Source organism: Panthera uncia, assembly GCF_023721935.1.
Source record: "Panthera uncia isolate 11264 chromosome A3 unlocalized genomic scaffold, Puncia_PCG_1.0 HiC_scaffold_11, whole genome shotgun sequence".
NCBI classification, from domain to species: Eukaryota; Metazoa; Chordata; class Mammalia; order Carnivora; family Felidae; genus Panthera; species Panthera uncia.
This window is the reverse complement of record NW_026057578.1, coordinates 8,292,314-8,306,083: the sequence shown is the minus strand read 5'-3', so window position 1 is coordinate 8,306,083 and position 13,770 is coordinate 8,292,314. Positions and strand designations below refer to the sequence as shown.

The window sequence follows — 13,770 nt, the reverse complement described above, 5'->3', positions numbered from 1 at the left end:
GAAAAATACATTTGCTGTGGGCAAAGCGTGGGTGGGGAGGGATTCCCAGGGCAAGTCACATCGGGCAAAAGGGATTTGTGGAAGATTCTTCTGTTCCACGATCAGTTTCAACATGTACAAGTTCCAGAGTGATCATGGCATTTCACATTTATTACAGGGAAAACATCCAGCTTAAAAAAAAAAAAAAAAGTATTTCAAAATCTAAAAGCTAATGACCCATAGCCTAGAATATGTTTGTCATCTGCTTAACAAACACTTCTCAGTAACAAGAAAACTGTTTTGCATGTTGCCAAAATTAGGTTGTAGACCTAAGAATGGTTTGGCCTTGTGCAGAAAGAGAGGAAAAAAAAGTCCCATCCTTTTCCCTGAATTTCTAGATTAGACCAAACTCCTGGGCCCTACCTCTACCCGTTTAATCGTCAGCCACCTCTCCAATCTACTTCCTGTCTCAAAACGCTACCGATTTAATTCATAGCCCTTTTTCTACCCTTGGAACTATCTGCTTGTTTATTTTCTTATTCGCTCTTGCTCTCTTCATTGGAATGAAAGCTGTCGTGAGGTACACCATTCTATCTGCCCTAAAATCACTCCTGACACAAAGAAAGTACTTGGATGTTTGTTGAATGAATAAATGAAAGCATTCACGCTTCCTGTTTTTATTATACCACACCTGCCTCTCGGGCTGGATTTAGAGTTTATTAACCAGACGGTCACCTAAGTAGCTTTATTTACTTAAAAAATGTTTTTAATGCTTATTTATTTATTTATATTGGAGACAGAGACAGAGAGAGCGTGAGCAGGCGAGGGGCAGAGAGATGGAGACAGAATCGGAAGCAGCCTTCAGGCTCCGAGCTGTCAGCACAGAGCCCGACGTGGGGCTCAAGCTCAGGAACCGTGAGATCATGACCTGAGCTGAAGTCAGATGCTGAACCGACTGAGCCATCCAGGTGCCCCCCTAAGTAGCTTGAAATTGTGATAAGTGCTAGGAAGGAAGGAAAGTGGTCTGTGATGGAGATATTTCACTTTACTCTCAGCCCTACCACAAGAAAATAATAATGTAGGTGTTCTAGCAAAGGACAACCCCCACGCCACACTGTTGGGAACAAGGGAGGGGTGGGGACTGGATGGGCTGGAGAGTAAATGTCCCATCCCCAGGGGCAGCCACAACTCACATTCTATCTGAGAACACAGGACGAAACTTCCCACTTCCCAGAAAGGTCCGAAACATGGATCTGTGTTCAAATTTTATCATTTTAAAATATTGTCAACTTGATCAATTTGGAAGTATTATCAATAAATGAAAATATTACCCAAAACACTGTGAGATTCACATAGACTCTATCTCTGGTTTGCGGCCTCCAACAGGAGGCCATTTTCCAACTTGGGTCTACATGCCTAGCTCAGCATTTCTGAGAACAGTCCCTCGAAAGTTCTGGCCAGCTGGTTAGAGGACTAGTAGTTTTATGGACAATTAGGTTGGAGAAACTCTCAGTTAAACAAACTGAATCAGGTCTGCTTGCTGCAGGACCTCTCAGGTCTTTAGGAAGCTGATATCCATTGGGAATCTTCAGGAGAGAAGATAAGGCAAACAGTATTTTCTTTTTTCCTTTTCTTAATATAATTTATTGTCAAGTTGGCCAACATACAGCGTACACCGTGTGCTCTTGGCTTTGGAGTAGATTCCTGTGATTCATCACCTCCATACAGCACCCAGGGCTCATCCCAACAAGTGCCCTCCTCCTTGCTCACACCCATTTTCCCCTCTCTTCCACCCCCCATCAACGCGGAGTTTGTTCTCTGTATTTAAGAATCTCTTACGGTTTCAGAGAGGGAGGCAAACCATAATAGGATTTTCTCAAACTCTTTGGTGGTGAGCCCTGTTTCTAGGCACATCTCATTGGACTGATGTTGCATAGAATTAGAATTAACCAATGTCTCAAAGTATTAGCTTCAGAAATTTTTAAAAATATATTTTAAGCCCCCTTTTGAGGGGGTTCAAAATGTTCACAATGTTCCCTGTTTTTGAACTTCTAGGCCCAGTGGCTAAACGTGTGGGTGCTGGTGGTGAATTCCAGTTCTGCTCCTTTCTACCCGGATGATCTTCTCCACGATATTTCATCTCTCTGTGAGTTAGTAAAGGCTCAATAAACTAGGACTGCTTGGCTGCCTTCGCTGCCTTTGCTGCCTTCGCTGCTCCTTCGCTGGAAGGAGCGAATCAGACTGGATGACACCAAGGGGAAAGCTAACTCAAAATCTGTTTTGCAAATTCATTGCAAAACACCAGTCACTTGATATTCAACCATGATTATTAACACCATAACATGTTAAAGACCGATTTAAAAAAACCGAATAAATGATACAGTTACGCGATTCTACATAGCTTATCTCAGTGAAGGCATCTATATCCTGCATGCATTTGAAGTCATTTCCTCTTTCAAGTTGTGTCAGGCAGAGCTGATAATGAGAATATATTCCAAGATTCTTTGCAAAGTGGTGACATGATGTGCACCAGCTTTATTCTTGTTAGGTTCACCTCACAAACATTGCTGCATGCCAACAGGTGCCAGGCATTGAGAATAATACCAAACTGCCTGAGACGCAGTCACGTCCCTCAAGTTCACCGTCTCTGTATATGAGAAGGGTGATTACGGTAGAAGAAATTCTTTCGGACTTCATATTGTGACCATTAGTGGATTGGAAAACAGCTTAGTGGGTCAAGACCAGCATTAAAACCATCAAACAGCAGAGCATTAGAAAAGAATACAAGGGGCGCCTGGGTGGCTCAGTCGGTTAAGCGTCTGACTTCGGCTCAGGTCATGATCTCGCAGTCCATGGGTTCAAGCCCCGTGTCGGGCTCTGTGCTGACAGCTCAGAGCCTGGAGCCTGTTTCAGAATCTGTGTCTCCCTCTTTCTCTGACCCTCCCCTGTTCATGCTCTCTCTCTGTCTCAAAAATAAATAAATGTTAAAAAAAAATTAAAAAAAAAAAAGAAAAGAATACAAAATGCCAGCATGTGTTCCGTGCTGTAAGAACAGCACTGTTCTGTGCATTCTTTGCTGCATTCATGAGCATGTGCATCAGGTCAATGTGTAAAATCTATTTCTTCCTGTGGGCCATGGTCAAATGAGGCAGTTGTGCAATGAGTGAATTCAAGTAAATTACCCTGAGGGCGGGAGGCACCGGAACAGTCTCTATCGGCTCCGTTCACGCGATGATTTCCTGATATAAAGTTGGATCGAGAAAATCTGGTTTCTGTTGATGGCAGATCATCTCTGCTGAAGAGTCTGTTCGCTGCTGAAGAAACTTGACAAGCCCCGCCTTGTACCTTGACACAGATATGTGACTGGATCTACCATCGACCTTTGGAAACTTCTCTTCCCTTTCATAGGACACTATGACTGTGTGTGTCCACTACTTGGCACTACTCTGGCAGCCATCTAGACGCCACAAGTGACAAAATCTGTGTACCAAGCCAAAAATACATGGCAGGCGCTGGAGACTAACTCATGCTAGGGCTAAGGAGATGTCGAACCAACGTAAACCCCTTACCTCCAGAATTCTTATTATGCTCAAGAAATAATAAATTCTCCTCATTAACTATGCCACTAGTGATTGGGTGAGCTATTTCTTCTTTTCTTTTCTTTTCTTTTCTTTTCTTTTCTTTTCTTTTCCTCACAGCCAAAGGTACCTGAAATGATATACTACTCAAAGTCCGTCATACTGGAAGACCATTTGAGCTATTTCGTAATTCTTTATTTCTAACTTTCTGAGGACTTAGAAAACATACTGTTTTATTTAGTCATTGCTACTGACTGCCCGTGTCATCCTCTATCCTTTACAATACCCCCTCAGGCACTATCTTCCTCTTCTGAATGAAAGCACCAGGTTTTGAAATGACTGAGTGACACATACTTTGGGAACAGATGGCTGCCAGTGCATGATTATGGTTTTGCCACTAACTTCACTTCTTTGAGCTCTAGCTTCCTCATCTGTTAAATGGTAATAAAAATATCTACCTTGGGGTGGCACCTGGGTGGCTCAGTGGTTAAGCATTCAACTCTTGACCTTGGCTCAAGTCATGATCTCGCAGTCTGTGCGTTTGAGCCCCGCGTTGGGCTCTGTGCCGGCAATGCGGAGCCTGCTTGGGATTCTCTCTCTCCCTCTTTCTCTCTGTCCCTCCCCTGCTCTCTCTCTGTCTTTCTCAAAAATAAATAAATAAACATTAAAAAAGTTTTTTAGACATCTACCCTGTTCTACTGTTATAAGAATCAAAACAGATAGCAGATAAGATATGCAAAATACTTACTACGCAGCCTATGAATAATGAATTGTTAAAAAGTGATTATTTAAAAAGGATTATTTAAAAAGTGATTGTTAAAAAGGATTATTATTAACTCCACCTCACAGCTAATAAGTGGTAGAATCTGAACTCCTTTCCGGATCAGTCAAGGTCCTAACACTTGCACATGATCTCTGCTGCTGAAAACATTTCATATCAAATGTTTTGTGGTGCTAAATCCATGCAATTTATAAACATACTAGTAGAGCTAAAAACCCTGCTTACTCCGTAATTTATGTAATTTAAGGTGGATTTTCCCTCTGTACTGACAAAGTCTTTGGGGTGGATAGTTCTCTTTGCCTGTTGGAATGGCTTGGCCTTGTGGCTGACAGGTAAGCCAGACAATAAAAAATCACAGCTTAAACCTTGGAATTAGGTGAGTTTTAAATTTTTAAATTTGAGACTAACTTGCATTTGCAATGTTGCACACCCTAACATTTAAAAAAAGTTAAATCGAAATATCCTCAAATGAATATTCAATTTCACAGAGTCACAACACTATCGCACAAGTTTCAAAAAAATGGTAAAAACATAATGTGGAGCGTGGAAAGTATGGGCTTTGGGGTCGGGCAATTCTCTTTAGCTACGTAGCTTGGAGTCAATGATTCGGTTTCCCTAGAGCTTGGATTTCTTCATCTGGAAAATAGTAAAGATCTAGAAATTCCCACTTAAGCTCTGATGTTTCAAGATGATCCCTTGGGGGCACCCAGGTGGCTCACTCGGTTGAGCGTCCGATTTCGGCTCAGGTCATGATCTCGTGATTTGTGAGTTCGAGCCCTGAGTCGGGCTCTGTGCTGACGGCTCAGAGCCTGGAGCCTGCTTTGGATTCTGTGTCTCCCTCTCTCTCTGCCCCTCCCCTGCCTGTGCTCTGTCTCTCTCTGTCTCTCAAAAATAAATAAACATGAAAAAAAAGAAGATGATTCCTTCAAAGCGATTTCGCAACAGAATTTGACTTAACCTATAATATAAAAAAGAAATACTGGAGGATTCATGTCACCAGAAACCACCCAGGAGTGGGGACATGTGGTCAGCCTCATGGAGAACTTGGCACTTGAAGGTGAAGTGAATTTTAAAAAGAAAAAATGTTTTTAATGTTTATTTATTTTTGAGAGAGACAGAGACAGAGCATCAGCAGGGGAGGGGCAGGGAGAGAGGGAGACACAGAATCCGAAGCAGGTATCAGGCTACGAGCCATCAGCACAGATCCCGATGCAGGGCTTGAACTCACGAGCTATGAGATAGTGACCTGAGCCGAAGTCAGATGCTCAACCAACTGAGCCACCCAGGCACCCCATGAATTTTTGATAAAGAGAGAGAAAGAGAGCCAGGCGGAGAAAATGCAGAGAAGCAGGTCACACGTGGGCTGTTCTGACTGGGTACATTTAAGAGAATAGTGGGAAATATAGTTGGAAAGATAAGGGAAAGCTGGTAGAGACCCTTGAACGTGACACTAAGAAGCCACAGCTTGTAGGCAAGGGCATTGAACTTCTATTGTTTCTAAAATAATTTTACAACTCCTGCACCTTTTTGGTTTTTAACCCAAATCTGGACTTCCGCCTCTGGTGATTTCGCTTTCAAATTAGACTCACCTGTGCTATCTCAGTGAGGTTTGGCCGAGGACTACAGAAGGGCAGAGTAAAAGACAAAAATGTTGATTAATAGGTGGGGGGGGGGGGGAAGAAAAGCCATGATATTAATAATAGCTGAATTTTCTTTTCTCAAAATGCAAGATCTCTGGGCTAAGTTCACTCCACATGGCTTATCTCATTTAATTTTCACAAGTGTGAATGATGTGAAATTGTGCTCAATACGATTATTATTTCCATTTTACAGATGAAGAAACCGAGGCTCAGAGAGGTGTAGTCACTTGTCCAAGGTCACACAGTCAGTAGGCGACAGAGGCCGAGTTGAAATGTAAGCTGCTTGATTGCAAGGCTTCTTTATACCTGCTTTTTACACCATGTAGGATTCTGGAAATCTTGGTTCTTTCATTCCACTTCTACCACCAAACAGCAGTGGCAAGATGGAGTGTCCATTAAGTGAAATGAGGAAGCCTATAGATTACACAGGTAGGCATGTTGTTGCTTGTTGTTGGGTGTGAATGAGGAGTTCAGTTTTGCACACATTGAGGTCGGGCAAACCTTTGAATGGAGATGTCGAAATTCAAGAATATGTGTCAAGAGGCAGCTGGATATTTAAGGCTGGACTTGAGGAGTAGGTGTAGGCTACAGACATGAACTTGGGGCGTGTCAGCAGGGGGCTGTAGCTAAACCCTTGGGACTCTACAGAAATAACTGTAGTCAGAGATGATGTCTAAGAATTCAGTTCTGGGGAACTCCAACGTTTAGAAGATAAGATCCAGCAAAAGAGATTGAGGAACTCCTTAATCAGTGAGGGGGAGAAACTGGCAACTAACTGAGGGTGATATTTCCAGAAGGAAGGGTCGCCGATGCGGCTGGCAAGTCCAGTGGGATAGGCCTGAGACGTCCGGGGCTTGGCAGCCGCGTTGAGGGTTGGGGGAGGCCACATCCTGGCCACATTGACAAGAACAGTTTATGTGGAGGACAAAAGCCTGAATGGAGTGTGTTCAAGAGAGAAAAGGACACGAGGAAGCAAAAACTGAGTATTTTTCTTGATATCTGGAGCCTGCATGAATTTGGGGATCAGTGTACTTATCACAACTTCCCGTAAAAAATTGTCTCTTATGGGGCGCCTGGGTGGCTCAGTTGGTTAAGGGTCCGACTCTTGATTTTGGCCCAGGTCATGATCTTGCAGTTTGTGGGACTGAGCCCTGCAGTGCAGGATCCTGCTTGAGATCTCCCCCACCCCCACCTCTCTCTGCCCCTCCCCCATGGGCATGCATGTGTACCCGAACACATGCTCTCTCTCTCTCTCTCAAGATAAATAAACTTAAAAAAAATTATGTCTCTTACTAGATCTTTGAAGGACTAGACTGTGATTCATCTTTTAAACCTTTGCAAAGGTTGGTGTTTAAATAACAGTTGCAGGATTTAATAAAACTTTAGAAGAAAGGCATCTTCTTGTTCAGATCTCTTGAATCTGTGCTTGGTAACAGGTTAAGCCCCGCCCCTCCCCTTTCCCTCCAACACAAAGACACTTCTGGAATTACTGGTTGACAACAGACACTTAGTGTGTTTTTTTAAACCGATGAAGATCAAATTTTCATTATGGTTTTTTTTTTTTTGGACAATGAATCTCTTAAGTGTGTATCTTATAGCTCTGGTTCAATTGTCGAGGGGCTGGAAAAATTAAGAAAAAACAAATCTCATCCCTGCCAACACAGTTTGTGTGAATCACAGCTCAGTGAAACCTTTCAGGCATATAATTTATCTTTTCTTTGACCTATGCACTAAATGCTTCATTTGTTCATGAATTCTGGCCTTGTTTTAATTCTGCTATGCTCTGAATGTAGTTTTATGAGGCACAAAAATAAGATTGTCGATCGGAAAACACAGAAGATTTGTGTGCCTCTCCCAGAATGCAATGGGGGCATCCTTCCCCCAATTCACAGCTCTGCAGGTTTGCGGCTGGAACTCCAAGCCAGGGAGAAGCATGCAGTGAGACAGGGGGGAAAGGTTCGAGTGGGTGGGTGGGGAGGGGACAGCTGATGTGGCTGAACCCAAGGCATAATTTACGCTAAGAATTCTGAATCAATACATTGACGGCCATTTATGCCTAGTGTGGTACTCCCACCAAGAAAGCCATTGGCTGAGAAGTTTTAGTCGTGTTACTTTCCAGGGGCTGGATTCTCTCATTACACTCCTAGAACAATCGATCCCTCCTCCTCCCTCCCCCTCCCCCAAAAGCCGTCTGTACAGCCAGGGATCAGATGAGAAACCTTAATAATCAGGAGGCTGTGGTTCGTTTACAGTCTTTACAGATGCATGTATTTGAATGTCCGCAAGGTCACAGACTGAAGGAGAAATAAATGGCGTAGCCTAGCTTTCCCATGTTTTACATGCATATAGTTCGGGGCGGTACTCGATATTTGAATTCCAATGATGTTGCCAATAAAAACATGGAAATTTGTAGTGTAACAAGACCAAATGCAAACCTCACTGGTGAATCTTAGGGAGCTGACTCGCTTTTTTTTCTGACAGTTTGAGGGTCTTCTGAGAGGTCACTGTAACTTTAAAATATCACCCACGGGCTTGACTCTATCAGATACCTGCCATGTTCCCCATACAAGCCCCCATTTTCTGAATTGTATCTCATTTTGGAACTCACTCCACTCAATTCGAGGTGCTGTCCCTAAGGGTCTCCAATAACAAAACACTGGGTTGGTAAAGTACAAGTCTGAACTTCCCTGTGCTTTTCTTAGAGCAGGAGTGGATTGACCGCATTGGGGCTTTATGGTTAAAAATGTTTAAGGGTCCGGTATCAGATGCTACACTGGTTTTCTTAATTAAGGTGGGGATTTGGATAAGTTACTTAGACACCTGTCTCCAGATGGGTAAAGCTCAGTCCTTCATCCTTGTCCCGTAAGTAACTCAATCTTTTCCTGACTCCAGTGATGGGTTGGCTTTGGGTGCCCCAGTGAATGAAACGTGATTATTCAAAAAAATCACAACCTCAGAACAACCTTAGGAGCCCACAATGGATAAATGAGCACTCAACAAGAGTTTCCACTCAGAGTCAGGTAGTAAATCGTTTCTCAAATATTCATGAATATGGATGACCAGTTTCTAGCCCCAAGACAAGTAACATTCCAACTCCCGGTTTATACATTTGATGGAATGTTCTGGGAGCCAGGGAGGCCAATTCTCTTTGTGTCGGAGCACCCTGCCCAACACATGGCCTCCCCAGCGAGAGCACTTAGCATCTCCCATAATAATGGTGGTGGTGGGGGTGGGGGGGTTGTACCGCATTTCTTCCTGGACCAAAGTCCCTGAGGACAAGGGCTCTGTCCCAGCCTCCACTGTAGCCTGGCCTCACCTGCACCCGGCAGCGTCCCACTCAGTAAAGATTTGGTGCCTGGATGCGTTTGAAAACTTACTTTGAATTATACAGAAAGCTATTCGATTGGCATCTGAACTGGTGCATTTGGGGAACCGGGCATTTGCAGGACAAGTTCTTAAGCTTTTGAAAGAAAAATTGAAAATCAGTTTGTGCAGTAGAAATTTACAGAAAGATCAAGAACGCTGATAGTGAGAGCCCGAACCCACGAACCTGATGACCCTTCCCCAATTTTAACTCTCCAGGACTTACAGCTGGTGCCTGACATTTACAGTATAATGTTTGACACGGTCCTGCGTGCATTAAAACCACAGACTGAGGTGATACTCGTTTTCCTTATGGAGAATAATATATCCGTACAGCGCTTAGAACAGAGCCCGGTATACTGTAAGTGCTCAATACATGACAGCCAGAGTTATTAGCAACTTCCCCTGAAACACAGTGTATCAACTTTTATTTCCTTCTTCATTGGAGGAGTTTCTTTTCTCGGCCGAACACAAACAAACTCAAGATAAAAAGCAAATGCTCTTTTTCAGATCAAAAGAACTCGTGTTTCTTTGTGCAGGAAAGAAAGCAGCTGATGTGGAATACCTCCTTTAAAAATATCTAGTTTTTACAAAGATATGACCCCAGCTTGTGGGAAAATAATTAGTACATAAAAGGGTCTGCCCAGAGCTGTAAAAGCTCTTTATTTAAACCCATGCTTTGGTGCAAAAGATAGTTAAAGATCAATCCAGGCTATTAAAAATAAGAAATGAAATGTATTCCAACAAAAGCCTATAAACATGCTGGTTGCGAAACAAGCTACCGAGGCCAGGCGAGGTATTTAAGTCTTTTAGGAACCGTTTTTATTCCGCTAAGGCCTTTCCCTCCAGACTCCATTGATCATAAATGCAACCTGTCTTCCTCTACCTTTGATAAATGGAAGGACGGATTCATCTGTGTGTAACTCACCTCCTCTCTTCTTCTACATAAAACAGATGCCACAGCTGTTATTGTTCTTCAAACAGATGTTTCTGTCCACAGGAACATGGGGGACACTACAATGTGCTACAATGTGCCATTTGTTCTAGAGGGCTGCGTACCTTGTCGGGGCCCCTTGGCGACTGGAGAGCAATATAGACGCCATCCGCTTACCCCATCAGAGCTGCCCCCCCCCCCCCCCCCGGAGCTTAACAAAAGGGATCGTCCCTCGTCAGCACTTACCCTCTCTGCAGGGACATCATCGGGCGGCCTTGACAATCCAGGGACTTCCTCGGCCTGGTCCTGACGCTCCGCGCTCTTGGCTTCCTGTTGGCTGTCCACTGGTGCCTTTTCCCGTCCCTTGTCCAGTTTGAAGAGTTTGTCAAAAAAGCCAGAGTCCTTAGGCTTGGCAGGGGCTGCTCCCCCTGACTCAGGTGAGACGGGCGCTGGTCCCCAAGTGGCAGAGACGCCTTCGTCCCCGGCTGGGCTCTGCCCCGGGGTTTTATCTGGGTCGTGCCCCTGTGCAGCTGCCCCCGGAAGAGTCATGCTTTCACTTGGTTCTTTGTTCCCTAGAGCTTTATTGGAGCTGACATCAAGCTTCACTGACCCAGTGGATGCATCCGTGGCTTGGTCTCCAGCACGTCCTGGTACAGGCCGAGCGAGTGTCAAGAAAAAACGAGATTTAGCAGCTGGCGCCCCGGCTTTGGCCTCGTTCCCAAGATTCTTTCCGTTGGCATCTGCAACACTGCTCATCTCCATTGTCTCGGGGGAAGAAGTGACCGCATTATCCTCCTTGACACTTATTCCCAAATCAACTGTAAACACAAAGACAAACAGCAGTTATTCAGCCCGGCGAGGAAATTCAAGGATCGATAATGGACTCCAAACGTTTGATACACAAAGGCCAGAATGCAGCCGGGGCTCTGTGGCTGTCCGGTCACGCTGCAAAGCAGAACCTGGTCACCTAGAACTCCTGTGACCTTGCTAGGAGAAAAGCCAGTTAGCAGAAAGCCCACACCAGGCGCTGCACTGGTGACACGCACGTTAATGACGCTGTCGGCCTGTTGCAGGGATCCCGAGAGAAGAGTGTTGTCACGATATCAGCTGGGAGGCAGCACAGCGGTCGGGAGCTTGGGCTCTGGAGCTAGAACAAAGTTAGTCAACCTTCTGACTTCTGACATCAGGGGCTGGATCATTCTTTGCCAGGGGGGCTCCTCTTGTGCGCTGCAGGATTCTTAGCAGCATCCCTGGCCTCTACCCAATAGATTCCAGGGCCACCCCCAAGCTGTGACAACCCAAAATGCCCCCCTATGTCCCCTGGGGGCCAAAAATCACTCACGTTTGAGGACCGCTGAGCTAAAGTGTCTATCTGCACCTGAGGTACCCAACCGTCCCATGCCTCGATTTTCTGGTAAATTCAGGCAAACAGTAGAACTTCCCTCCTAATTTGGTTATGAAGGTTACGTGACTTCATGTGCTTAAAACACACAGAACTGTGCCTGATGCATGTTGGTCACTGTCATTATTCACGAGTGAGAAACCTGGCCACCAGAGAGGTCGATGCACCTCCCCACGGCTGCCCGGTGAGCTGGTAAGTAACCGCGTGTGGTCAGGGGCAGACACCTGACTCTGAAGTTTGTGCTCTGTCTTACCATGAGGCCTATATTAGCAGAGACTAAGGGGAGATTTTTAAAAGTAGCACTCGGAAAGTTTCCAGAAGGCTGGAAAAACAAACGTCCACGCAAGAAGGCCGATTAGACTTCAGGTGGCCCGGAATCAGAGGCATAGGGTCAGCTTGTGGGTGCAGGCTCCGCCCCCTCCGGGGAGGGGCCCTGGCATCCAGCTGTTTCTGCTTTGACGGCTGTGTGGGTCCCATTGAACTGCTCTCTTTCCTCGTTGCCTTTTCTAAAGCAGTGCGATATTCGCGGGGGGGGGGGGGGAGAGATACCACAAATTTTGGAATCAAAGTTAAAGATCAAGATTCTCTACTGATAAGCTGTGTGACCTTGGGCAAGTCACTAAACAGCTTTGGATTTCCTCATCCCTCAGATGGGAATGCTAACAGCTCCCTTGCAGCATTTGCCCGGATGTTTAAGGGACACAGACTGCTTAATAATTGACAGGCACTGTGATTATCCTGAAGGCTTCTCCCATGCCTTTGCCAGCATTGCGGTTTGCTTTATCCAGGTGCAGCCAGTCAGGGGAGAATCTGTTGGTCTGCTCGTACGGCTTGTTAATATGCGTGAGAAACACACACACACACACACACACACACACAGACACACACACACTCCTATTAGCAATTGTTTTTGCCAAACTCTGGTATCTCCCAGTGTCTAGAGTCCAGAGCAAACATAAAGGAGGGAGAGAGAGAGAGAGAGAGAGAGAGAGAGAGGAAGGAGAGCCGGATTCCTAGGTAGAATGAAGGGTCCTCTTTGAGGAACACGGAAACGACGGTACAGAGGACGGTGACAAGCACTAGGTTGTGATATTCGTCACAATCTCGGACCTCGAGGAAGTCACCCCGTAGGGGCACTGGGTATGTCACCCAGCTCTTCCTCACCCCTTTCCTGTGCTCTAGGAATTCATAACCGTGGTAAACACTGTACTCAGGGCAAGAAGGCGGGAGGGAGAGCCGGAATAAGGAAGTGATAGATGTCAGGGTGCTGAGTAAGCCAGGCAGGCAGCTGACGCATCACAGTGAATATAAATGAATTGTGGGGATGGCCCATGCCAGGAGAAGAGGAAACAGTTGACAAAAAGGCAGAGACTGAGATTCAAAACAAGGGAGGGCTTTTCGAATTGCCAAGAGCATCAGCCTGTCTCTTTCCCTTTTTCCTCTCTTCTTGACTCTCCAGGCGGGAATCAAAAGAGCTAATGGTAAATGAGAGTGTCCCGCTCACGGAAAAAGTCTCTGAAAAGAAAACCCTTCTCCAGGAAAGACTTTTTAAAAATTGAGGTAAAATTGGCCCATATCGTTATCTTAGTTTCGGGCGTACAACGTGATAATTCTATATTGGTATACACTCCATACCGTTCGTATATATGACAGCAAGTCTGGTGACCATCTGCCGCCACGCGGTTGACCCCCCCTTCACCCTGTTCACCCACCTCCCAACCCTCCCGACCCCTCTGATCACCACCACTCTGTCCTCTGCATCTGCAAGTTTTGTTTGTCCATTTGTCTGTTATATTCCACCTATACGTGACTATGACATTTGTCTCTCTCTGTCTGACTTATTTCACTTAGCACAGTATCTTCAAGGGCTATTTATGTTTTTGCAAATGGCAACATTTTCTTCTTTCTTATGGCCAAGTAGTATTGATTATATATATATATACACTATATATATATATTATATACATATTATATATAATATATATATTATAATATAATATATATTATATATTATATAATTATATATTATTAATTATATTATAATATAATATATATTATATATTATATAATTATATATTATTAATTATATTATA

The 13,770-nt window shown here is 44.6% G+C and overlaps 1 protein-coding gene across 1 annotated transcript in view; it reads right to left on the bottom strand.

Moving 5' to 3' along the window:
* Positions 1 to 13,770, bottom strand: part of BCAS1 (brain enriched myelin associated protein 1) — an 85,737-nt gene that overhangs the window by 55,051 nt on the left and 16,916 nt on the right. The window contains exon 3 of the mRNA XM_049650383.1: positions 10,522 to 11,093. Coding sequence (XP_049506340.1) covers positions 10,522 to 11,093 — 572 coding nt within the window. The remainder of the gene's footprint in view (positions 1 to 10,521; positions 11,094 to 13,770) is intronic.